This window comes from Camellia sinensis, chromosome 12 (genome assembly GCF_055761805.1).
Source record: "Camellia sinensis isolate YWXY chromosome 12, ASM5576180v1, whole genome shotgun sequence".
NCBI lineage: Eukaryota > Viridiplantae > Streptophyta > Magnoliopsida > Ericales > Theaceae > Camellia > Camellia sinensis.
In genome coordinates this window covers 55,828,695-55,855,450 of record NC_138972.1, presented here as the reverse complement: position 1 = coordinate 55,855,450, position 26,756 = coordinate 55,828,695, and the positions used below count along the sequence as shown (strand labels likewise).

General features: G+C 38.3%; 3 protein-coding genes across 3 annotated transcripts; 2 read left to right on the top strand and 1 right to left on the bottom strand.

The window, feature by feature from the left end:
• The first annotated feature begins 339 nt into the window (after positions 1-339).
• Positions 340-17,394, top strand: LOC145803580 (uncharacterized). The gene is made up of 3 exons (XM_082896888.1): positions 340-1,137; positions 1,231-1,365; positions 16,690-17,394. Exons 1-3 carry the CDS (start codon positions 340-342, stop codon positions 17,392-17,394), a joined length of 1,638 nt encoding a protein of 545 aa, XP_082753014.1.
• Positions 17,395-17,504: 110 nt separating this feature from the next.
• LOC145803579 (uncharacterized) lies at positions 17,505-18,552 on the top strand. The gene is made up of 5 exons (XM_082896887.1): positions 17,505-17,561; positions 17,652-17,742; positions 17,841-17,933; positions 18,109-18,354; positions 18,445-18,552. Exons 3-5 carry the CDS (start codon positions 17,862-17,864, stop codon positions 18,550-18,552), a joined length of 426 nt encoding a protein of 141 aa, XP_082753013.1. The 5' UTR covers positions 17,505-17,561; positions 17,652-17,742; positions 17,841-17,861.
• Positions 18,553-20,149: 1,597 nt separating this feature from the next.
• LOC145803578 (uncharacterized) lies at positions 20,150-24,749 on the bottom strand. Its single transcript, XM_082896886.1, has 5 exons — positions 24,702-24,749; positions 21,551-22,427; positions 21,336-21,437; positions 20,968-21,195; positions 20,150-20,865 (listed from the first exon to the last, which is right to left on the bottom strand). Exons 1-5 carry the CDS (start codon positions 24,747-24,749, stop codon positions 20,150-20,152), a joined length of 1,971 nt encoding a protein of 656 aa, XP_082753012.1.
• Positions 24,750-26,756: the final 2,007 nt, after the last annotated feature.

Here is a 26,756-nt window from a genome sequence, read left to right as displayed (position 1 = left end):
AGTTTTACTTTCAGATTCACTTGTTTATAATGAGAGTAAAATTTTACTTTAACTTTAGCCTTTGCTCATTACGCTTTGATTTCTGTAGTGTTTTGGTCCTGCAATTTCAATGCTTTCGAATTCACTTGCTTCATGAATTTTTCAGAGTAAAATTTTACTTCCAATCAGAGTAAAATTTTACTTTCAATAAAAGTAAAGTTTTACTGCCAAACAGAGTAAAATTTTACTGTCTCATTACAATGCTTGTGCATTTTGTTTAGTGTTTATTTGTTTTGTCACATTGTTGTTTATAGTAAAATGTTACACTGTTGATATAGGGAAACTTTTTAGTGTTTGAAAATGGTTGTTAGAAGAAGCAAATGTGGTGATGATGATGATGATGATTTTGAAGTTCCACCAACGGTAATACAGAAGAAGAAAGTCCCTAAAAAAAAGAGCAAAAGTAGTGAAGAAAGTCCTTCAAAGTTGAATATTGTACATGGAGTACGAGAGAGGGAGAACTATATGAAACAATATAGGTCAAATATTGTTTCATTGATAAACATAATGCAAGACACGAGGTTCACTAAAAGACACATCACTGCCCTTGAGAGAACACCTTTTGGGATGTTGTTTAAATGTTTTTGGAAGAAAGATGATGTGGTGTTAAAGAAGTTCAAGAAAGTTGATGATAATGTCATGGATATGATCAAATCTTATGACTTTCATGCAAAGGGATTTAAGCTTGGGGGAAAAACATGTGACATACGGGACAGTGATGTTACTTTGATTTTTGGGATAAAATCGGGAATGAAAAAAGTAGATGTGTCATATGGGAAGAAACAAGAATCACCTTTTGTGCAGAGAAGGTTTCGTAATATGTCAAGAATATCTGTAAAGAGTTTGCGAGAGGCATTAGAAGATGCGTTGGAACGCACAACGAGAGTTGATGTTGAGGATGTTGCACGAATAATGTGTCTATTTGTTGTGGCGACTTTACTATTACCAACAACTGGTCTAACAGTTGGATGGGCCTTTGTCGCCCTTGTAGAAGATTTGGAAAAGATGAATTCGTATGCATGGTCGACTGTAGTTGCATCCACGTTGACTACATCAATTCATTCTTCATTAGGAAGTCCTGAAAATGTCACTGGATGTGTACTTCTTCTTTTGATAAGTAAATTGAACTACTTTAAATATTATGCAATGTATCTTTAGAGAATTAACTAATTTTGATTTTTTATTTTATAGTACTGGTTATGCGAGCATACTACCCTCATTCAACCTCAAGGAAAAAATTTGTGTCCAAGGCTCCTTCGATGGGACTTATCAACATTGAGGAAAAAGCTAATGAAGAGGTCATTGCAAACACTAAAGCCCGAAGAGGTATCATCTTTCCAAACTTAGCCTTACTGGTTCACTTTGTTTAAAATTATACGTACATAATTAAATCTTTCTCTTGAATAGAGTAAAAGTTTACTTACAGTCAGAGTAAACTTTTACTTTGAAACATAGTAAAATTTTACTTACTCTTGAACTGAGTAAAATTTTACTTACAATCAGAGTAAACTTTTACTTTGAAACAGAGTAAAATTTTACTTTTACTCTTGAAGAGAGTAAAAGTTTACTTTAAATCAGAGTAAAAGTTTACTTACAATCAGAGTAAAATTTTACTTACTCTTTAACAGAGTAAAAGTTTAAATCAAAGTAAACTTTTACTTGAAATTAGAGTAAACTTTTACTTGCAGTCAGAGTAAAATTTTACTTACAGTCAGAGTAAAATTTTACTTACTCTTGAACAGAGTAAATGTTTACTTTAAATCAGAGTAAAAGTTTACTTTAAATCAGAGTAAACTTTTACTTACAGTCAGAGTAAACTTTTACTTACTCTTGAATAGAGTAAATGTTTACTTAAAATTAGAGTAAAAGTTTACTTACAATCTGTAGTGTCACGACCCAAACCCGGCCCTATGGGTTTAGCACCGTAACCGGCCAGTAATCCGAGATTACCGAAGGCCTGCTGAACAGTAATACAGTGAAACAGAGTACAGGGCCTGGCGGAAGCCAATACAGTAAATAAATAGTGTCCATTGAGCTGTGACAGTCTGTATGCAAAAAGGCTTTTCATGCATTATACAAAACGGTACAGAACAGTATACACAATATTCACATCCATATAACTAGGGACTCAACCCCTAGTAACAGTACCGAAAACATTCCGTCTGTACAACACGGTATACAAAATTAACAGTCACACAGTACGGGGACCTAATCCCTGTATAACGGTACAGTAAACAGTCAGTCTATACAAAACAGTTAGACAGTACAGAAGACAGGCGGGGGAAAATTCTAAAACACCCCTAAGCCTTAACAGTAGGCTCGGAACCTCGCAGTGAGGCACAAAGGCTGGCTTGACAAAACTGGAGTAACCCTGACGCCTCTAGCTGCGGTCTGGTGCCTGTACACCTACATATATATATGAGCAGTGAGCTAAAGCCCAGTGAATAACACAATATGTAAAGAGGTTAAGAATGAATGTCCTTACAGTATGAAAACAGTTCATTTCAATCAGTCATTCAGTTGTTCAGTACAGTAAACAGTCATATGTGGTACATCCATTAGCATAACAGTAACAGTAGGTCTTAAAAGACCGAACAGTAATGATGGCCATCAGTCAGTAAACAGTAGTGGTTCCACGAGGGAACCGACAGAGATCTCTGTAACAGTAGCAGTAACAGTAAACCGTAAATACTAAGGATGCCACAGTACAGTTCAGAAATAAAGGACATACATTCATTCAGTAAATAATACCAGTTCAGTAAACAGTTCAGTTCAGTATTCAGAAGATAATCAGTTGAACATATCTTTACACAATTGTTACTCACAGAGTTCTGGGCTACAGTATGCTAGAGCGTGTCTCCCCAGTTGCCAACCCTACACAGTTCACAGGTTGAACACACACTAAGCTACACAGTTGGGAAATAGCATAACTTAATCCCTAATTTGCCTTGGTGTGTTCTACAACGATATCCTCATCAAGATGTCTTAAACTAGGCCTAAAAATGCCTAGGATGGGATGAGGATGCAAAAATGCGATCAGAAAACAGTTACAGAATTTTCAGTAAAACAGAGTCCCGCTCGAGCTCAGGTTTCCCCGCTCGAGCGTACAGGCAAACAAAGGTACACGCTCGAGCGCAAACTTTCCCGCTCGAGCGTACTGTAAAAGTACTGGATGGGTGAAATCTCCGCTCGACGCCCGCTCGAGCTTGAGACATGACTCCGCTCGAGCGCCCAATACTCCGCTCGAGCGGACTGCAAAACAGTGCAGAGATATGCTGGTTGCTCGGATTCCACGCTCGAGCGTAAATTTCCCCGCTCGAGCGGAAGTGCGAAATCTGGAAAACCCAGATTGCACCTCCAAGCTCAAACTCAAGTTTAAATGCATCAAAACCGATCCTCTTGGGCTCATTTTCTGGAAAACTCTTATAAACACATGGAGTAACATGATTCAAAGATCAATTCGAGAAATCAAAGCCCAAGGGTGTTTAATTCAAACCAATTTCAAATCATTTTCCAAGAACATTCTTCAAACATGACATGCATGATCTTAAATCCTTTTCAAAGCTTCAATGCTGTTTCAAAAGAGCTCAAACCTTCAAAAACAAGATGAACTCATGGAGTATGACCAAAAGATGGACATGCATGTGAGGCATTATGAACTACAACCTCAAAACTTCAATATATGTACATGCATGCAACAATTAAGCTACAATTCGCCATCTAAACCATGTTTGGCTCTACACTCCTTCAATATGACATAAATCATGCAAGATTCAACTTAAAACATGAATAAGAAGACAATGGAGCTACCTTAAGTCTTGTATTTCAAGAAGGGAGCTCAAATATGCAATCACTTCAACAATTTCTCAAGCAATTCCAAGCAATTCAAGATGAAAACCAACTCCTCAAGTCTCTCTCTCTCTAGGGTCGGTTGAGGCTCAAAATGTGAGAAGAAGTGTGGGTTTAATCAATACGTGGAGTGTTTACAAGGCTCATGTGTGTGTGTGTGTGAGTGGCCCACTAGTGGCAAGGTTGTAATTAAATCCAACTCTTTAATTAGCTTATTTAATCTAATTTAATCATACCTAATCAATTTTCAGATAATTGTACAATAAAATCACGTAAATTACGAGGGTCACAGAACACTAATCGGTTTCAGATTCGGCCGCCGATAAGGCCTTCAATTAGCAGTTTAAACATACGAACATGAACAGATAATCATACAATCAAACAGATAGAATGAAATTAACTAACATATACTCAGTCAATTCAGTTCCAGTTTCAGTCAGTCAGTTCAGTACTTTTAATCAGTTCAATTATCGGTCAGTTATCAGTCATTATCAGTTCTGTTTAACAGTAACTGGTGATCAATCAGTCATTAATCAGTAATCAGTATGAGGGTTGTTACAGTCTCCCCTCCTTATAAAGAGTTTAGTCCTCTAAACTCGAGTTACCTTCATTCTGGAAGAAAACAGGATTCAGTGGAAACAGTTCAGGATATCGTTTAGCCATGTCATCTTCCCTTTCCCAAGTGGCATACACGCCACCATGGTTCTGCCAGTCAACTTTCACTAACGGGATCTCTTTGTTCCTCAGTTTCTTGATCCGTCTGTTTACAATCTGTATAGGCCGTTCCTCGTATGTGTAGTCATCACTCAACACTACGTGGGTAGGCTCTATTACATGGAAGGGATCCCGAAGATAGTCTCTTAACATAGAGATGTGGAAGACGTTATGCATATGCTCCATTTCAGGAGGGAGCGCAACTTGATACGCCACCGGATTGATTTTCTCAATGATCTCATATGGTCCGACGTATCTCGGTGCTAACTTGCCTTTGACTCCAAAACGAGTCTGGCCTTTCATTGGTGTCACTTTCACAAAAACGTGATCACCCACTTCATACTCTCTGTCCCGTCTTCTGACATCTGCATAACTTTTCTGTCTACTCTGTGCAGTTTTCAGTCTTTGCTGTATTAGTTTTACTTTTTCAGTTGTTTCATACACAATCTCGGGCCCAAGCAACGGCCCATCTCCAACTTCTGCCCAGCAAATCGGAGATCTACATTTTCTGCCATACAATGCCTCGAAAGGCGCCATACCGATACTCGAATGGTAGCTATTGTTGTAGGCGAATTCAACTAATGGCAGATGACTTTCCCAGTCTCCCTGAAAATCAAGGACACACAATCTCAGTAAATCCTCCAGAGTTTGGATGGTCCTTTCTGATTGGCCATCTGTCTGAGGATGATAGGCACTACTCAGTCTCAGTTCAGTACCCAGTGCAGTTTGTAGGCTTTGCCAAAACCTCGATGTAAACTTCGAATCCCTGTCAGAAACAATAGACACAGGCACTCCATGCAGTCTAACAATTTCATCAATATAGATAACAGCCAATTTGTCCGCATTATAGATTGTCTTGACAGGTAAGAAGTGAGCAGATTTGGTTAATCTATCAACAATAACCCAAATTGAATCCATACCTTTTCTGGAGCGAGGTAATCCAACGATAAAATCCATCGTGATATGCTCCCATTTCCACTCTGGTATGGGTAGGGGTTGCAATAGTCCGGCAGGTCGTTGATGTTCAGCTTTGACCTGTTGGCAATGAAGACATTTGGATACAAAATCAGCAATCTCTTTCTTCATTCCCGGCCACCAGAAATTCTGTTTCAGATCTTGGTACATTTTCGTATTCCCCGGATGGATAGACAATTTCGAATTGTGGCCTTCTTGCAGAACTCTTCTTTTCAGTTCAGTATCATTCGGTACACACAGTCTTTCTTGAAATTTCAGTACATTATTCTCAAATTTGAATCCCGGTCTCGGTTTAGATTCTCTTTCTTCGATGATCTTCTTCAAGAAGTCATCCAGTTGCTGTTTTTCTTTAATCTCTTCAATCAGTGCCAGTTGAGCAGAAATAGCAGCTAAGGTTCCACCTTGTTCCCGTAAAACAATTTCAATTTCAGATTTTTCAAGGTCACAAAGCAACTCTTTCTGTCCTGTAAGCAAACATGCTAAGTTTCCAATCGATTTCCGGCTCAATGCATCGGCAACGGTATTGGCTTTTCCTGGGTGGTACAAGATCTGTAGGTCGTAATCCTTTATCAGTTCTAGCCATCTCCGCTGTCTCATGTTCAGTTCTTTCTGTGTGAAGAAATATTTCAAACTCTTGTGGTCGGTTTATACTTCACATGTCACCCCATACAGGTAGTGACGCCAGATTTTCAGTGCAAACACCACTGCAGCAAGTTCCAGGTCATGGGTCGGGTAGTTCTTTTCATGTGGTCTCAACTGTCGGGAAGCATAAGCAATAACTTTCCCATTCTGCATTAAAACACATCCCAAACCCTTATGAGAAGCATCACTAAATACAGTATAACCATCCGTACCTGAGGGTAAAGTCAAAACTGGTGCAGTCACAAGTCTAGTTTTCAACTCCTGGAAAGCAGATTCTCTTTGGTCGGTCCAGTCAAATGATGTCCCCTTTTGAGTTAACTGAGTCAATGGTAGGGCAATTTTGGAGAAATCTTTGACAAATCTTCTGTAATATCCAGCCAATCCCAAAAAGCTTCGAACTTCAGTCACATTTGTTGGTCTAGGCCAGTTCACTACAGCTTCAATTTTCTGTGGATCGACAGAAATTCCATCTTTGCTAACAACATGCCCCAAAAACATAACATGATCAAGCCAAAATTCACATTTAGACAGTTTAGCATACAGTTTCTGTTCTCTTAAGGTTTGTAGGGCAAGTCTCAGATGATGTTCATGCTGTCCTATGCTTTTGGAGTAAATCAATATGTCATCGATAAATACAACAATAAAGTCATCAAGGTACGGTTTAAAAATTCTGTTCATGAGGTCCATAAAAGCAGCTGGTGCGTTCGTGACTCCAAAAGGCATAACTAGAAATTCATAATGTCCATACCTCGTTCTAAAAGCAGTTTTATCGATGTCTTCCGGTTTAACCTTCAGTTGATGATACCCCGATCTGAGATCAATCTTAGAAAACACTTGTGCACCCTGTAACTGATCAAATAAATCATCAATGCGTGGCAATGGGTATTTGTTCTTTACAGTTACCTTATTCAGTTCACGGTAGTCGATGCACAGTCTCAGTGAGCCATCTTTCTTCTTGACAAACAAAACAGGAGCACCCCATGGCGAAGTGCTAGGTCTGATGAACTTTTTATCTAACAGTTCTTGCAATTGCACTTTCAGTTCCTTCAGTTCAGTTGGAGCCATTCGGTAGGGAGCTTTAGAAACTGGTTGTGTTCCGGGAATCACATCAACGGTAAATTCAATCTCCCTGTCAGTCAAATCCCCTGGAAGATTATCTGGAAAGACATCTGGAAATTCCCTGACTATAGGAATACAATTCACATCAGTTTTAACACTATCATCAGTAGACACAGTCAGTACAGAACACAGATATCCTTTACACCCCTTTCTAATTAATTTAACAGCTTTTACTGACGAAATCAAATACGGAGGAGGTACTACTCCACTCCCATTAAACACAAATTCAGGCAAACCAGGTGGACGGAAAACAACTTGCTTGGTCACACAGTCAATAGTGGCATGATATTTTTGTAACCAATCCATCCCCAATATTACGTCAAAATGATCAATGTTCAATGGCAGTAAATCAATAAACAGATGCATATCCCCAACAATAATTTCACATGCGGGGTACATATAAGCACATGTCATGGATCCCCCTACGGGTGATGATACGGCTAGCAGATAGTTCATGGGTTCTAAGGGTCTATCCAATTTCCGTGAAAAAGCATATGATACATAAGAATGCGTAGACCCCGAATCAATTAATACATATGCATTTTGTGCACAAATAGAGAGAATACCTGACACAACGGTCTCGGTATTCTGCACATCTCCCGGTACTAGTGCGAACACTCGGCCTTGCCTCACAGGCTCTTTCCCCGTAACTCTGGGGTTAGGCTTTGGTGGAGCATTTGATGCTGCTGCGCTTGGTGCAGCTTTACCACTGACTTGTGGAGCAGAGGGGCAGTCTTTAACCATGTGGCCCACCTTGCCACACCTGTAACAGGCTCCAGATATTCTGTAGCAGACTCCCTTGTGCTTCTTGCCACACTCAGGACAGGGTGGTATGAATCCACTCCCTTGACTGAGGCTAGTTGTTGTCCCCGTATTCTGTTTCTTGTTGGCTGGGTTGTGCTTGCCTTTCTTAAATTTGAAACCCTGCCTTTTACCATGCCATTCAGTTGTTGGTGTCTCAGATTGTTTCACTGCTGCAATGTTTGACTCGGCCATCAATGCCCGGTCGAGAACACCCACAAAAGTTGGTAGTTTCAAAACATTTATCCGGTCAAGTATTGCCACATTAAGGCCACCTTCAAATTTTCTGGCCTTCTTATATTCAGTATCCACCATGTGCGGTGCATAACGGGCAAGTTCAGTAAATTTCGTCTCGTATTCTGCAACGGACATTGTGCCCTGCTTCAGTTGTTCAAACTCAGTTACTTTCCTATCCCTAACACACTGAGGGAAGTACTTTTCAAAGAAGGACTCCTTGAACTGAGCCCAAGTCATAACAATGTTTGTTTCACGGATTAACATCCACCACCTTCTAGCCTCTTCTTGTAGGGTGAAGGTAGCTAACAGTACTTTGTTCGCTTCTGAGCACGGAAACACTTCAAATAATTTCTCTGTTTCCAGAACCCAAGCTTCAGCTTTTAGCGGTTCAAGGCCTCCCTGAAAGGATGGCGGTTTCATTTTGCTGAACTTCTGGGTAAGAGCAATAATATCCCCATCATCCGCATTCGCATTAGGTTCCGGCTGTACCGGAGGAGGAGGTGGGGGCGTTGGTTCTGTTGTTGTTCCAGTCTAGCAGTTATCAGTTCTATCATTCTTTCCATTCTTTCCATTCTTGCCTCAGTAGATGAGGACTCAGGTTCATTTGCATTGTCCATTTCACTATAAGCAGTTATAACAGTTTTAAACATAAGCAGTCATTTGTTTACCAGTTTAACACATTAACAGATATTCAGTCATAACATAACCACACACTTATCATGCTCATGAGATGCCCTAATCACTTTTCTAGGACACCCTATAGCTCATTTGGACACGTGTGTGCGATATAACTCGTGGTAAGTATCGCTCTGATACCACTCTGTCACGACCCAAACCCGGCCCTATGGGTTTAGCACCGTAACCGGCCAGTAATCCGAGATTACCGAAGGCCTGCTGAACAGTAATACAGTGAAACAGAGTACAGGGCCTGGCGGAAGCCAATACAGTAAATAAATAGTGTCCATTGAGCTGTGACAGTCTGTATGCAAAAAGGCTTTTCATGCATTATACAAAACGGTACAGAACAGTATACACAATATTCACATCCATATAACTAGGGACTCAACCCCTAGTAACAGTACCGAAAACATTCCGTCTGTACAACACGGTATACAAAATTAACAGTCACACAGTACGGGGACCTAATCCCTGTATAACGGTACAGTAAACAGTCAGTCTATACAAAACAGTTAGACAGTACAGAAGACAGGCGGGGGAAAATTCTAAAACACCCCTAAGCCTTAACAGTAGGCTCGGAACCTCGCAGTGAGGCACAAAGGCTGGCTTGACAAAACTGGAGTAACCCTGACGCCTCTAGCTGCGGTCTGGTGCCTGTACACCTACATATATATATGAGCAGTGAGCTAAAGCCCAGTGAATAACACAATATGTAAAGAGGTTAAGAATGAATGTCCTTACAGTATGAAAACAGTTCATTTCAATCAGTCATTCAGTTGTTCAGTACAGTAAACAGTCATATGTGGTACATCCATTAGCATAACAGTAACAGTAGGTCTTAAAAGACCGAACAGTAATGATGGCCATCAGTCAGTAAACAGTAGTGGTTCCACGAGGGAACCGACAGAGATCTCTGTAACAGTAGCAGTAACAGTAAACCGTAAATACTAAGGATGCCACAGTACAGTTCAGAAATAAAGGACATACATTCATTCAGTAAATAATACCAGTTCAGTAAACAGTTCAGTTCAGTATTCAGAAGATAATCAGTTGAACATATCTTTACACAATTGTTACTCACAGAGTTCTGGGCTACAGTATGCTAGAGCGTGTCTCCCCAGTTGCCAACCCTACACAGTTCACAGGTTGAACACACACTAAGCTACACAGTTGGGAAATAGCATAACTTAATCCCTAATTTGCCTTGGTGTGTTCTACAACGATATCCTCATCAAGATGTCTTAAACTAGGCCTAAAAATGCCTAGGATGGGATGAGGATGCAAAAATGCGATCAGAAAACAGTTACAGAATTTTCAGTAAAACAGAGTCCCGCTCGAGCTCAGGTTTCCCCGCTCGAGCGTACAGGCAAACAAAGGTACACGCTCGAGCGCAAACTTTCCCGCTCGAGCGTACTGTAAAAGTACTGGATGGGTGAAATCTCCGCTCGACGCCCGCTCGAGCTTGAGACATGACTCCGCTCGAGCGCCCAATACTCCGCTCGAGCGGACTGCAAAACAGTGCAGAGATATGCTGGTTGCTCGGATTCCACGCTCGAGCGTAAATTTCCCCGCTCGAGCGGAAGTGCGAAATCTGGAAAACCCAGATTGCACCTCCAAGCTCAAACTCAAGTTTAAATGCATCAAAACCGATCCTCTTGGGCTCATTTTCTGGAAAACTCTTATAAACACATGGAGTAACATGATTCAAAGATCAATTCGAGAAATCAAAGCCCAAGGGTGTTTAATTCAAACCAATTTCAAATCATTTTCCAAGAACATTCTTCAAACATGACATGCATGATCTTAAATCCTTTTCAAAGCTTCAATGCTGTTTCAAAAGAGCTCAAACCTTCAAAAACAAGATGAACTCATGGAGTATGACCAAAAGATGGACATGCATGTGAGGCATTATGAACTACAACCTCAAAACTTCAATATATGTACATGCATGCAACAATTAAGCTACAATTCGCCATCTAAACCATGTTTGGCTCTACACTCCTTCAATATGACATAAATCATGCAAGATTCAACTTAAAACATGAATAAGAAGACAATGGAGCTACCTTAAGTCTTGTATTTCAAGAAGGGAGCTCAAATATGCAATCACTTCAACAATTTCTCAAGCAATTCCAAGCAATTCAAGATGAAAACCAACTCCTCAAGTCTCTCTCTCTCTAGGGTCGGTTGAGGCTCAAAATGTGAGAAGAAGTGTGGGTTTAATCAATACGTGGAGTGTTTACAAGGCTCATGTGTGTGTGTGTGTGAGTGGCCCACTAGTGGCAAGGTTGTAATTAAATCCAACTCTTTAATTAGCTTATTTAATCTAATTTAATCATACCTAATCAATTTTCAGATAATTGTACAATAAAATCACGTAAATTACGAGGGTCACAGAACACTAATCGGTTTCAGATTCGGCCGCCGATAAGGCCTTCAATTAGCAGTTTAAACATACGAACATGAACAGATAATCATACAATCAAACAGATAGAATGAAATTAACTAACATATACTCAGTCAATTCAGTTCCAGTTTCAGTCAGTCAGTTCAGTACTTTTAATCAGTTCAATTATCGGTCAGTTATCAGTCATTATCAGTTCTGTTTAACAGTAACTGGTGATCAATCAGTCATTAATCAGTAATCAGTATGAGGGTTGTTACATGTAGACACCCCATTTTTGACCGACCTTAAGACTCAGACGTCACCGATTGAGCGCTTGGTGATGTTGCATAATGTGCTTGTTCAGAAGTTTCAGAGTCACGGCCGTGAGCCCTGCCTCCGGACTTCCGAACCCTCTTCTGTGCCTTGTCTCGGTTTGCGAACCAGACTCGGTTTTCTCTGTTTCTTTTCCTGAGGGGAGGGAGAGGTCCAGTAGACCATCTCTCAGTGTCCGTAGGCTACATTTGGTGGCCGTAGGCCATTTTTCCCATTTCGGAGTCCGGTTTCCGGTTTTCGGAGCCGTCAGGCCGTGTGCCTCGGTTCGGGACCGCTTAACCATCTCCTATTGCTCTAATTTTTGGCATACTTCCTATTTGCTCCCTTTTGAGGGACACTGGGGGCTGAGAAGCCCACTTCGTGGCCGAACGCCACTTTCGGTGCTTAACAGCCCATTTTCGGGACCTCGAACTGCGCGTTTTGGCCCCCGAACATTCATTTTGCAACGGTTTTTGTTTATTTTTGGCAGGTACCTCTGTTTTATCACCGGGGAGGTCACTGAAGGGTGGGAGGCCAGCAATTGTTGCATCAACCAGTTATACATCCTCCGACGCCCTCCGGTGCCCGTTTTTCGCACTTCCGGGCTAATGTTGAACACCTTGGGCCCATTTTCTTGAACTTTGAACCACATATTTGTGATGTACACACATGAGAGGACCCTAAAAGTTCATGGCCGGCCATTAATTCAACTTGACCCTTTTGACCCCCTCCTTCCGGGCTAATGTTGAACCCCTTGGACCCTTTTTCTTGAACTTTGAACCACATATTTGTGATGTACACACATGAGAGGACCCTAAAAGTTCATGGCCGGCCAGTAATTCAACTTGACCCTTTTGAACCCCTCTTTCCGGGCTAATGTTGAACCCCTTGGACCCACTTTCTTGGACTTTTAACCACAGGGTTTTGTTGTACACAGGTAGGAGGACCCCACCAGTTGGTGGCCGGCCAGAAAATCTGATTGACCTTTTTGACCCCTAGCCGGCCGGCTAGGGGGTGTGGCCGGCCGGCCACCTGTAACAAAAGTACCAGGCCGGCCGTATTCCTTGCACTGTGCACTTTACAGCTGTGGAGCTTTATCCCCCAGAAAAGATCTTTATCCGGGGGATATTTCTTGGGGGAAAGTTACTCTCCTTTGCCCCCACCTTTACACCCCCTTTTTGACCCTTATAACCAGCTGGTGGCCTCCTTTGTTGGGGTTAGAAAACTTCATCTTCAAGCTTCCATATACAACTCCATTTCTATACCTCTCATTTCCTTGAAAAACCCTAAGTCCCTAACCATCACTTCTTCTACACCACCAAGCTCTATCACCACCACCTCATTTCCAGCAACAAGGAAGGTTTCTCAAAGGCCAAAGAAGCTGCAAATTGATCCAAGAAGCAACAAAAGTTTGAGTCTTCAAGGGTGAGTAACCTTTTCTTCACTTTGACCCTTTTTCTTGATCCATTTGTAAGCCTCACTTGCTTTTTTGTTTCAAGCTCCGGCCCTAACTGAAAAGGGCCCTCTTTTGAGCTCATCTTCACTTTTCATTAAGGGCTCAACCCTGTTTGAGCCCTCCATGACACACTTGCTTCATTGATCCTCTTGTATGTCATAGTTTTGCATGCTATTTTTGACCCATGAGAAATTTATTTTCGAGCATGTTGTAAACTGATATTAGGCTTATTTTGAGCCCCTCTTCAACATTGAAGAAGGGCTCAACACCATTTGGGACTTCCATGTTGTACCTACCTTTATACTCCTCTTTTCTTCCCCATTCTTGCATGCAATGGCAGCCTACCATGCTTTTGTTTTTGGCCGTTTTACAGTTCTGAAAAGGTTCTTATCTTGGTCCATTCTTCATGTTTCATTTAGGTCCTTTCATGGTTTGGGGCCTCCATAGGTCACTTCATGTTATATCCCTCTTTTATTCCCCATTCTTGCATGTTTAGTTAGCCTACCATGCTTTTGTTTTTGGCCATTTTACAGTTCTGGAAAAGTGCTTATTTTGGTCCATTCTACATGTTTTATTAAGGGCCTTTGGCTGTTTGATGATTATTTTGCATACCTCATGTTATAGCCACTTTTGAGCCTTATTTTGCATCACATTTTTAGCATGTTTGTATACCGATTTTGGGGCTGCCATAAACTGTAAATATTCATATTTTTGGTCCCTCTTCAATGTTGTAGAAGGAAATTTTTCAGTTTGGGTTTTGCTTGTATCACTTGCTTCATTGCCCCTCTTTTGGCCCCTATTCTTGCATGCCATTTTTTGCCATACCTATGCTTGCTGTTTGGCCTTGTTTATAACTGTGAAAGTGCATTTTTTGGGACTGTCTAGCTTCTGCCTTTGCATTGCATGTCCATATTGTGCATGTTTGGCATAACTATAGGTCATTTCGGGTGCCTAAATTCGCATTTCGGGACAATTCCATGCATTTCATGTCATTTCGCCTCATTTCGGGACTGTTTTCCCCCATATTTTACTGCTGAAATTCCATTAGAATGATTGCTATCATTTCCATGTCATTTCATAGCATTCCGCCATTGCCTCAGTTTGCGTGCCCGTGTGCACGCATTTCGAGGCACCTCATTTTTATCCGTCGGCATCCTATGTGAGTGTGGCTGAGGCTCACTCATGTTGGTATAAGCCCATATCATGTTTTCATGTCATTTCATAGCATTCCGCCATTGCCTCGGTTTGCGTGCCCGTGTGCACGCATTTCGAGGCACCTCATTTTTATCCGCCGGCATCCTATGTGAGTGTGGCTGAGGCTCACTCATGTTGGTATAAGCCCATGTTACATTTTCCATGTCATTTGCATAGTATTTTACCATTGCCTCGGTTTGCGTGCCCGTGTGCACGCATTTCGAGACACCTCATTTTCATCGCATTCCGTCATCGCCTCGGTTTGCGTGCCCATGTGCACGCATTTCGAGACACCTCATTTTCATCGCATTCTGCCATTGCCTCGATTTGCGTGCCCGTGTGCACGCATTTCGAGACACCTCATTTTTATAGCATCTTGCTATCGCCTCGGTTTGCGTGCCAGTGTGCACGCATTTCAAGGCGTCTCATTTTCATTACATTCATGCATTTTCTCGGTTTACGTGCCCGTGTGCACGTATTTCGAGGCCTCTCATTTTCATAGCATTGTGCATACTAGGTTGTATCTTAGTTGCATTCTGTCATTTTCCCGGTTTGCGTGCCCGTGTGCACGCATTTTGAGGCATTTCATTTCCATAGCATTGTATATGTTAGGATTGTATCTTAGTTGCATTTCATGCATATCATGCATATCGCATCGTGTTCGGGATAGGAGTTAGCCCGGGCACGGGAAACGAGGTACATTTCGTACTCCGAGTGACGGAATGTGTCTCAATTCTCCAGTCACCGACACTCCGGATTATCCATGATGGAGTTAGGTTTTAGCTGTAGTTTCATATGCATTCATCCTATATTGAGTTGTGCATTTCGACTCCTCGGCCATCATGCCTTGGTATGCGTGATTGGTGGCACGAGGATCGAGACATGCATATATCTGTGCAAATACATTGCTATGCCCCTTTCCTGCTCTCTGTTGCAGCAAAATCAGGAATCAGCAACTTTTTGGGGCTTGGCACGCATTTCAAGAACATATGTAAACAGAGGCTAATCGGGGCATTCCGGTGGATTTCCGCGCAAGACAATCCGGACATGCATCATCCATTAGAATTTTGTAATATTTTGGACTGTAATATTCTTTTATTCGGGACTGTAATATTTGGACTGTATATTTATTCAGACCCTCTGCGAGAGGGCACAACTGTAATAAGTGTGCGTGAGTGTGTTGTATGTCTTCCAACCCCACGTCTTTCTCCCTTTTATTTATCCGCTTATGATGGTTAGATTAGGGCATGTTTCAATTAGCATACAGTATGACAGCATGTTTGCATTCATTCATCTGTATTGCATGCACCGGGCTCGGCGCATCATACTAACTGCATTGTATTTTCAATTTCAAAGTTGAATACATGATAGTTGTAACATTCCATATGCCATCTTAGAATAGCCGAGCCTGCTATAGTTGCATTTTGCATGTGTTGCATTAGGCATTTCTGTATACTTAGGATCATGCATGATTTCTAATGTAGTTTCTATTTTGGCTTGGAGTACTCGGTGAGTTTTATGCTTTAGCATCCTTACATGCGTGTGAGTGACTACCATGATAGCATGCTTACCATGAGGCTATGTGCTTATGTGATATAACTGCCTGAATGCCTGTGGGTGAAGGTTGGGTTGTTTGAATTGGAAAAAATCATCAAATGTTTCAAGCCTACCTGCGGGTAGCAAACCATTTTCAAAAACAAGCATGAAATGTTTTGTTCCAATTTGGGCGACCCGGTCTATACTTGTATGCTGTGAGCATCACATAGTAAACTAGGCTAATAACCGGAATAAGAACATACAATGTTTTCAAAAATTGATATCATGGTTAGTAGAGGCCGGTCTATGACCGGGCGAGCGGGGGTGCTCACGAAGTGACCTTCCCCAATCGTACCCAAGTTCCCGAGCCGAGGCAACTTTGGTGATGACGGACACGTGGCCCCTTGGCACCGAGTCAGGGTTTCCTAAATTTCCCAAAATAAAATATTTAGGTGGCGACTCTGTATCTGGCAAAGCAGTCCATATTTGGCACTACTTTTTCAAAAAATCAGTTTCTCAAAACGATTTGTCGGATTTGGACTCTTTAGTTCAGATTAGGAACCGTGACATTAAAGAGTCCGAGCTGTAGTGACCCCAAATGAACAGAACGGGAGCTCACCCTCCTGGGGCGTTCGGGGACGTCTACACAATCAAACTAAACTTTTACTTTGAAACAGAGTAAAATTTTACTCTAGTGGTTAAAGTTTGCTTAATTGCTGGCTTCTTTTCTTTTTCTATTTTTCAAATGCAGGTAAATCACAATGAACTGAAGCCCATTTCCAGAGAAGAAATGACCCTCATTTGCAATGATGATGAAGAAGATGCATTGGAAATAGAGGAAAATTTGGAGACTGAAGAAGATGCATTGGACATGGAGAAAAATTTGGAGACTAAAGAAGATGCATTGGACATGGAGGAAAATTTGGAGACTGAAGAAGATGAAGATCATGTAGCTGAAGCTTTAGGAGATGATCAACCTTTGAAGGACTTCATTGATCTTCAAAAAGAAAACAAAAGGCTGAAAAGTGAGAATATGGCGTTGGTTGAAGAACTGAAGAAAATGAGGGAAACAATGCAAAAAATAGAAGAGGATCAAGAGGCAAAAACAAAAGAAACGATAGAAAAGATGAGCAACACAGAGAAAGAAATGGAGAAACTGAGAAAGGAGATTGAAGTACTCGAATCTGAAAATAAACAGTTGGTTGAACAGATTAAAGAAAATGCAGTTCATGCGGCTACCCAAGGTTTTGCTTCTAAAGAAATGCCACATGCTGAAGGAGTAGAACAAGAGCAAAACATTGGGATTCAAAGTACATTGAAAGAATCACCTATAGTCGTAGAGCCATTGCAAACATCCATGGTCAGGAAAATCAAAATCAAGGCGAGGAAGAAAAAAGAGATGTTTGATTTTGAATGTGAGCCAAGAGAGGCAAAGAAAAAAAAGACCACAAAATAAGCAATTGAAGTGATGTCAAAATAAGTGATTTGTGTTGACAACTTGTCTCTAAGCCAAGCAAAGCCAGTTGAAAGGGTTTTGTTTCCAGATAAGGCTGTAATACCCAAATTGCTTGATGAGAATGATAAGTGTCTACTGAACAAGATTTACAATTTGGAAACCACAGAGTAAGACCATTTTAATTTTGTCAAACAACAGATTTTTACTGTTATCAAACTGCAACGTGTTAATCAACATTTTTTTTACCTTATGACTAGTGCAATCATATGGTCCGGCACAGGAAATGGAGTATATGTTACATTGCATGATGTGGATGCAATTCTGAGAGATGGTGATACTGCAAATAATGTAAGTGGCCATACAAGTTTCAATGACTAGTGTTCACTTTAATAACTAAAAATAGTTTATTTTATTAACATATATTTAATTGATTTTTGTTTTTGTAGGTCATTGACAGCTTCATAGAAATGCTTGAGATTGAGCAACAAGTCAAGAAGCCAGAAAAGAATAAATCATTCTTTTTCTCAAGCCTTTGTTGGGTAAGCCATCAATTTGTATTTAGTTTGAATTGATAAATTTTTACTATGGTTTAGTGTAGCATTGTACTGTATTTTGGAGTTAATTTTTACTATTTGGTTTGCCAAAGATTGACAACTCATACAGTGTGTCACTAACACAACTTGAGACATGACACTCTTATATGATTAAATGCAGTCTTTAGTGAAATGGGGTTATGGGGAGCTGAGAAATCATTTAATTGATAAAGTCCTTCAACAAGATTTGAATGGATATAGATACCTTCATTTTTGCATGAATTCCAATGGGAACAAAAAGGAAGAAAAACCCTACCACTGGACACTTCTTGTATTTGACACTGAACTTGATGAGTGGAGACATTACAATTCTTTAAGGCCAAGAGACAACAGAGAAGATCCTTACCTTAAGGATGCAAAAAAGATTGTAAGTGTTTTGCATCATATTAACAGTAATTTTTTGTTGTGTTTTATTCTTGAATTTAATCGTGACCAAACAATTATGCAATGATGTTAGATAAAATATGTGGATAGCAAGTTGGCCAACAAAACGAAGAGAGGTAGAAGAAAGTTTGCAAACTTGGTTTCGGTGAAAGATAGTCCACAACAACGCCCAACATCGTGAGTATTTCACGCTACTATTACATGCTTGAATTGGTATTTTTCAAATTTGACTAAATCTAACAAGATATTGATTTTTATTTAACAATGTTGATTGTGGAATTATTGTATGTTATATCATGCGCCAAATCATAAGAGATGAGCCTATTGAAAATTCTATGGAAGATGATGAAATTAACAATTTCCGAGCGTCAATAGTGCATCAATTTTTGAATGATTATCCAAAAGCATGGACTGAGGAACAGTTCAACCTCAAACAAAAAATGGGCAAGAGCTAAGACCTCAAGGATGACAATGTGGACAAGTTCTGGGGAACTACTGTGAATGATTTTTGTAATTTCGGTTTTTGTAAATGAAAGAACGGTGAAAAAGTAATTGTAAGTGAAAGAATACTAAAAGAGTATTAGATAGTAGATGCTATGTCTATTGTTCTAGTAAATTTAACTGTAGTTTGGTGATTATTATACAAGGATATTTTGTTTTGACTGGGAATGAATGTTGTTATGGATAGAATACAATGATATAGGTAGAGGCTTAAATTTTTTTTCACTGAATGTTGCTATGAATGTTGGAATGAATGTTGCTATGAATTTTGTTTTGACTGGGAATGTAAGTGAAATGAATGTTGCTATGAATGTTGTTTTGAGTGGGAATGAATGTTGATGATATATGTAGTTGTGTTGTTAGATTTTTTTTGCACAAAGATTGCATGATGATCATCATGGGAGTTTGTGTGTTGTGGATTTTGGTGCAAGTTGGAAATGTTTTTCTAAGGGGACTAACATATTTTCTGAAATAAAGCAAAATTTTACTTTCAAATGAAGTAAAATTTTACTCTGAAATGAAGTAAACTTTTACTCTGCATAAAAGTAAAATTTTACTTTATATTTTGAAAGACTCTGTATCTAAAAGTAAAATTTTACTCTGCATAAAAGTAAAATTTTACTCTGAAATAAGAGTAAAATGTTACCAGAAGAATCTGAAAGTAAAATTTTACTCTGCATAAAAGTAAAATTTTACTCTGAAATAAGAATAAAATGTACACTCTGAATCTAAGAGCAAAATGTTACAGCCGGAATAAGTAAAATTTTACTCTGTATAAAAGTAAAATTTTACTCTGTACAAAAGTAAAATTTTACTCTGAAAGGCGAGTATTATTTGGACTCTAAATCTAAAAGTAAAATTTTATTCTGTACAAAAGTAAAATTTTACTCTGTATGAAAGTAAAATTTTACTTTGAAAGGCGAGTAAAATTTGGACTCATCTAAAAGCACAACTACAAGAAAAATTTTACTCTGTATGAAAGTAAAATTTACTTTGAAATAAGGTAAAATTTTAATATAAAAGTAACATTTTACTCTGAACATAGTAAAATTTTACTGTGAAACCACAAGCTCCTCACACCCATAGACAACCATTCGACGACAAAACAAATCAGAAACTAGAACAGACAACCATTCAAGAACATAGTAAAAATGTCTTTTATTGCAATGTCTCCTGACAAATCTAGTCTAAAAAACTATACTATTATTGCTATGGACTACTTATTGCAGAAGAACTGCATTATTTTCATACTTCTATTATAAAATCAATAATGTCTTTCACGGCAATGCCTCCTTGCAAGTCTTCCTATTATGACCGTACTTCTCGCATCTACCACACTGTACTCGTCTTATCTTCTCACCCCTAGATGGGATCTTATTCTTCCTTGGCCTACCAGGTGGCTTCTTACAAATTGGAGGAAGGACAACAAGATCATCCATAGCTACAAGAGGTTTCTCAACAGTGGGTATTGGATAAATGGACTCAACATAGCAATCTTTGAACTTGCTAGTGTAATAAAATGGTTCCACATGTGCATACAAATCACCTCCGCTCTTTTGGATAGCAGTCGCCGCGTGAGCACAAAGAAATCCATTCAATTGCCATTGGTAACATGAGCAAGTTCTATTCAAGAGGTCAACACTAACCGATGGCCAGGATTGAACCTCAAAAATGTGATCACTTGAACGACTAACCAGCCAAGTTCTTCCACTTTTAAGAGCATTTACTAATGTTGAATCCATCTCCGGACAAAGAAAAGTATTCCATTCCTTAGCTTGTTCTCTCCTTCTCGACATCAAATCCATGATCTTCAACCTAATTGAATCAATCATCTTTGTAGTGGGCAAATGGCGAGCTTGACGGATCCATGAATTGAAAGACTCTGCCACATTCGAGTGCATTTCACCGTATTTTTGTCCTTTAAAATATGCATTACTCCACTTGTCATAGGGCAAATTGGATAGAAACCCACAAATGATCCCTTTTCCCTTATCTTATAATTCTTTCAAGCACTGATTAAAACATTCCACTGTCGGAGCGTAAGCACACAAAGAAAACAAAAAAACTATTCTACTCCTGAAAGTATTGTTGAAACTTGGACCAGAGAACCTATCCCTCAAATTGGCCTTCAAGTGTTGGAGACAAAAATAGTGGTAAGCAGTAGGTAAAACCTTGGGTAAAGCCTCCAAAAGTCCAGCGTTCCGATCAGATATGAAGGTAATTGGTCTTTCATCCAACAATATATTCGACAAATGCATAAAAAACCATTCCCAACTGTCTGTAGTCTCTGTATCGACAATTGCCATTGCAAGCGGGGAAAAACCTGAAAAATAACATTTTACAATTAGTAAGTATCTTAAACGAAAAGGACAAATAAAGTAGATTTTTACTCTGAATAACAATAACATGTTAATTTGAGAATAAGTAACTTGTTACTTTGGAATAAACTATAGTAATATCTACCTTGATCCCCATCCTTCGTTGTAGCTGTTAACAAGGTGCCCTTATATTTCCCCTTCAGAAAAGTTCTATCGATAAACAATAGAGGACGACAATGCCTAAAACCTTGAATGAAAGCATTAAATGCAACAAAAAACCTCTTGAACCGTCCACTTTGATAGTTATAGTCAAGACGCAAATAGCTACCAGGATTTGTGCTCATCATAATATTCATATACCATCGAATCTCATCATAAGACAGAGAGAAATCTCCAAAAGTAGTAGTCCTAGCTTTCTCAACTCCCAACCAAGCGTGATTGTACGTAATGGTGAGCCCGTATTGATCTGTAAATTGACGCACAACATCAATTGGACGAGTTTGGGGATCCCACGAACTTCATTAACAATCAAACTTGCAACCAAATTTGAACTCATCCTTGAGTTTTTAGAAGTACGAACTGCAGCTCCACAAGTATGCTCATCATGTAGAGTCCTAATGTAGAAAAAATTATTAGCACTTTCCAGAGATGCATGTACTCGCCATAAACAAGCTTTCGACTCCCGCATTGAACACACAGCAGTGACCCGACACTTCTCATTCTTCACATACACAAACTCAAATCCTATCTCAATGGCATATTTACATAATGCAGTCCGAAAATCCTTTGCACCTCCAATAAATCTTTGACCTACATGAGTAATTCCATTCACCCATCCACAAGACAACAAAGTCCTTTCTTCATGTTGACAAAACATAGGGAGTAAATCCATTTCATCATCAGTAATGTTGGCTCCAGTAGCGTCCCCTGATTCTCCAACTCCATGTTTTTCATTTGAAATGCCCATTTCACTAATAGTCACATCAACCCGGTCAACACCAAGGGGATAAACAAGCGACAACATATTCTGAAAATTAGAATCATCATCAATCATGCATTGCGAATGTCCAGGCAAACAGTACGATAACAGTATGCAACCACTATTGTCAAACTTCTTCAATTTACAACTTAAGAAATCAGTTAAATCCTTCAACGTGCAGTTTGACACAACCTTGAACACAATGGTACGATCACCATACTTGCATAACAACATAAGAGGTGGAACCATTTTACAAATCTGCAATCAATTAACAGTAAAATTTTACTCTGCATAAAAGTAAAATTTTACTCTGATATATGAGTAAAATGTTACAAAAGGAATCTAAAAGTAAAATTTTATTCTGCAAAAAAGTAAAATTTTACTCTGCATAAGAGTAAAATTTTACTCTGAATCTAAGAGTAAAATGTTGCGGCCTGAATTTGAAAGTAAAATTTTACTCTCTATAAAAGTAAAATTTTACTCTGTATAAAAGTAAAATTTTACTCTCAATGTAAACAGAGCAATCGAACCAGAGTAAAATTTTACTCTGATATAGGAGTAAAATGTTACAAAAGGAATCTAAAAGTAAAATTTTATTTTGCAAAAAAGTCAAATTTTACTCTGCATAACAGTAAAATTTTACTCTGAATTTAAGAGTGAAAATGTTGCGGCCTGAATTGGAAAGTAAAATTTTACTCTGTATAAATGTAAAATTTTACTCTCATTGTAAAAAGAGCAATCAAGCAGAGTAAAATTTTACTCTGATATAAGAGTAAAATGTTACAAAAGGAATCTAACAGTACATAAAAGTAAAATTTTACTCTACATAAGAGTAAAAATGTTGCGGCCTGAATTTGAAAGTAAAATTTTACTCTGTATAAATGTAAAATTTTACTCTCATTGTAAACAAAGTAATCAAGCAGAGTAAAATTTTACTCTGATATAGGAGTAAAATGTTACAAAAGGAATCTAAAAGTACATAAAAGTAAAATTTTACTCTGCATAAGAGTAAAAATTTACTCTGAATTTAAGAGTAAAAATGTTGCGGCCTGAATTTGAAAGTAAAATCTTACTCTGTATAAATGTAAAATTTTACTCTACATAAAAGTAAAATTTTACTCTCATTGTAAACAGAGGATTCGGACCAGAGTAAAATTTTACTTTGATTCTCTGAAACAAAAGGCACCGCAATAGAACCAGAGTAAAATTTTACTCTGATTCTGTCAAACGAAATCAGGTCAAACACAACAAAAATAAATCAAACAAACAAAAATAAAAAAAAATCATTACAAATCAACATACCTAATTGAGAAGAATAACCTCTACAACTCGATCAACAATCACAAATCTCAATGAAACTTTCGTTTAATTGAGAGTGTTGATCATCGGCCACCAAGTAGGAGATGTTCGGCTGCGAGATCGTCTATTGTTGAACAAGTGAGAGATGTTCGGCTACGAGATCTTCAGATCTGAAAATCGTCTTCATCGATTTTGTGAAGTATGATCGATTTGGAGCTCAGATTTCAAATTTTTACGTATGATACTATATAAGGGCAATATTGTGATAAAAAAAATTAGAAATTATAAAATGTCCTTATTAAGTTAAGCATTTCTTACTGAGGGACTTTTTGAAAGAAAATTAATTGGGTTATCCTTTACCCTAATAAAAAGGCCCAAAAGGGGGGTTCCACCAAAAATCCCTAATTAAGTAGGTTCCTTTTAAATCTAAGGGCGTTGACTTTTATTTTAAATGGGATCTCTCTCCCAGCATTAGTCGAAGTGTTCGTAACTGACCTGAATATTTAATTATTAAAAAAAATAAAATAACAAAAATAAGTAGCTACTAACTTATTTAGGGATTGTTTAGAATGATATAAATAAGTATATTTTTTAATTTTGTATGAAAAGATATACAAAAAGTAGAGAGGTGATATTACCAAAATAAGTGCATATGCCAAATAGGGCCTTAATTTGTTGAATGTATAAAATTTTATTATTATTTTTTAAGGTATTTACGCCATAAGTCCATTTTTTTAATCTTTTGGGCCTAATGGTCCAAGCTCTAATCTCTTTGGGCCAAAGAATAAAATTTGTCCAAAAAAGATACCATCTGTTGAAATCATTATATCTGTCTATCTCTTGAAATCATTCCATTTGTCTATCCGTTTAAACTCACTAAGCCTGTTTTGCTATCTATTGAAATTCACCAAACAACTTATCTGTTGAAATATGACACATGTCATCCATTCAATACCTTATTTGTTTAATATAACATATTTCTCTACCTCACCGCCACCGCCACCACCTATTGCCACTAGCGACTTTTCTGATTTGTCTTTGTCACAAAATAAGATTTTTTTTTTCTTGAATCTAATGCCTTTTACACAATTTTGGATGAACTTTTAACTATTTTTTTTTCTATATTTTATATAATATTTTTACTATCACATATTTTCACAACAAATCTTTATTACTTTCACTACAATTATAATTAACCATATAGCCACCAACCCTCAACCATCACCTCCTTACCACTGCCACCACCACAACTATAACTATCACATCCACCACATATACCATCATTATCCGTTTCTTGCCAATATATCTTGAGCGCCACTACTACATACACCACTTACACCACAATCGGATCATTTCCACCCAAGACCACCATTGCCACCTCTGTATACTACTATTACTACTCATCCACAGCCAAAGCACCACTATGCCTCCTCCTCTACCTCCTCCATCACACCCACCATCATTTCTCTATCTCAATTAATCTCCCATCTAACGATGTTGACACCACCATCCCACCACCACAATGTCACCACCAAAATATATAAATTAAAAAAAAATTAATAATAGTAAAATTTAATTTTTAATTTTAGATTCTTATATCGAATAATTTATTTTAATATGGCATTTCAATTTTTATCAAACAACATTTCAATTTTAAAAAATCAACATTCAATTTTCAAAACTTTATTTTCAAATTTCAGCTTTCAATTTCAATTTTAATTTTATCTAATTGCACTTAACTTTAGATTTTTTTTTTTTTTTTTTTTGTTGGTTGGATCAAACTTAACTTAGATTTGAATGAGGCTTTTCAACAAAATATATTACCCTAAAAAAATTATGCGTCACTTCCACGAAGAGAAAAAAAAATAAATAAATAAATTACTTGTTTAAGTCTTTAATTTATATTAAAAGTGAGTTTTTTTTTTTAAAGGTTAAATACACTCTTAATCCCAAAGTATGTGCTTTTATTTCATTTTGGTTCCCATATTTCAATTATCAATTTAGTCCACAATTTATGTAATTTATGTTTAGAGAAATGCTATTGAACCCTAAAACATCATCCTTAATAAATTTACAACAATGCTAGAGGGCCACAATTTTTGTGGCCACAATGGCTCAAAACTGTTAAAACGACGTCGTTTTGGTATGTTTTGCACACAAAACGGCGTCGTTTTGGCAGTTTTGAGCCATTGTGGCCCCAAAAATTGTGGCCCTCAAACATTTTCCATAAATTTATTTACATTGATACGACAAGAAGTTGAGTTTTAAATGATTGATTTCTAAACAAATCAACAACTGACATGCAAATTGTGTAGGGTACAAGTCCTTGTGTGCAATGCAAATGACCAATATGCATAATCTCACACATTTTATACTTTTACTGCGCACATATTAGACTTACACCCTTCACACCCTACCCATGTTCTGCTTGCTCCTTGCAAAATTTGCAGTAGTGAGGAAGATGAGGTGTGGTGGGCAACAAGAGGGGCAAAAGGGGTTTTGGTGGTTCTAGTTGATAAGGTTTGGGTCAATTAAGTTGTTATGTTTGGCAAGGATAGGTTGGGAGTGGTAGAGGTGGGTGAGGGAAGTGGCAGGGGTGACAAGAACGGGTGAAGAAGACCCAGCCAGCCCAAACTTAAAATGGACAATTTTGATGTAACGGATGGCATAGATGTTGCTCTGGCAATTGTGAAAAGATTGAGTTTCGATTGAGTGGCGAATATAGAATATTCCATCAACGGAGCTCAATCCAATTAGGCTTTCAATTAAAATATAGATATATTTACATATTATTAAAAAAGACACTTTTTTATTTTAAAATTAAAAAAAAAGAAAAAGAAAAAGAGAGAGAGAAGGCAAAATAGGCCCACAGAAAGCCTAAATCATAAAAGAAAATAATTGAGTTTAAAAATGCCCAATATACAGCATGTCAATAAGCCCGTCCGCTTAGAGCATCTCCAATGCACTAGGCATATAATACTTGTTAGTTAAAATGCCTAGTGTGATTTACTTTTTTCAATTCCAATGCACTAGGCATATGATTAGGCATTTTGGCTCAACTCATATTCACTAGCTACATGTAGCTAGCCTTCAACGCTAGGCATAATGTATTAAATCATTAGGATCATTTCCCTCCATCTTTGTTGTTGACGTGGCATTCTATAAAATTAATAGTATTTGAATAAATAGCTAAAATAAAGAGCATGGTTGGAGTAAAAACATAAAACAGTTGATAGGCAAAATAAAATATATACTTTATAGTAATATTTAGATAGGTAAAATGCCTAC

Bases quoted from the DNA above. Each gene is read 5' to 3' on its own strand.
- LOC145803578 (XM_082896886.1), bottom strand. From the start codon at position 24,749: ATGGTATATGTGGTGGATGTGATAGTTATAGTTGTGGTGGTGGCAGTG. The intron at 22,428-24,701 runs GTAAGGAGGTGA...AATTGATTGCAG, and splicing joins TAGTTGTGGTGGTGGCAGTG to ATTTGTAAAATGGTTCCACC. The intron at 21,196-21,335 runs GTAGATATTACT...GTTATTTTTCAG, and splicing joins AACGAAGGATGGGGATCAAG to GTTTTTCCCCGCTTGCAATG.
- LOC145803579 (XM_082896887.1), top strand. From the start codon at position 17,862: ATGCTTGAGATTGAGCAACAAGTCAAGAAGCCAGAAAAGAATAAATCA. The intron at 17,934-18,108 runs GTAAGCCATCAA...GATTAAATGCAG, and splicing joins TTTTCTCAAGCCTTTGTTGG to TCTTTAGTGAAATGGGGTTA. The intron at 18,355-18,444 runs GTAAGTGTTTTG...CAATGATGTTAG, and splicing joins TTAAGGATGCAAAAAAGATT to ATAAAATATGTGGATAGCAA.
- LOC145803580 (XM_082896888.1), top strand. From the start codon at position 340: ATGGTTGTTAGAAGAAGCAAATGTGGTGATGATGATGATGATGATTTT. The intron at 1,138-1,230 runs GTACTTCTTCTT...TTTATTTTATAG, and splicing joins CTGAAAATGTCACTGGATGT to TACTGGTTATGCGAGCATAC. The intron at 1,366-16,689 runs GTATCATCTTTC...TTTCAAATGCAG, and splicing joins AAACACTAAAGCCCGAAGAG to GTAAATCACAATGAACTGAA.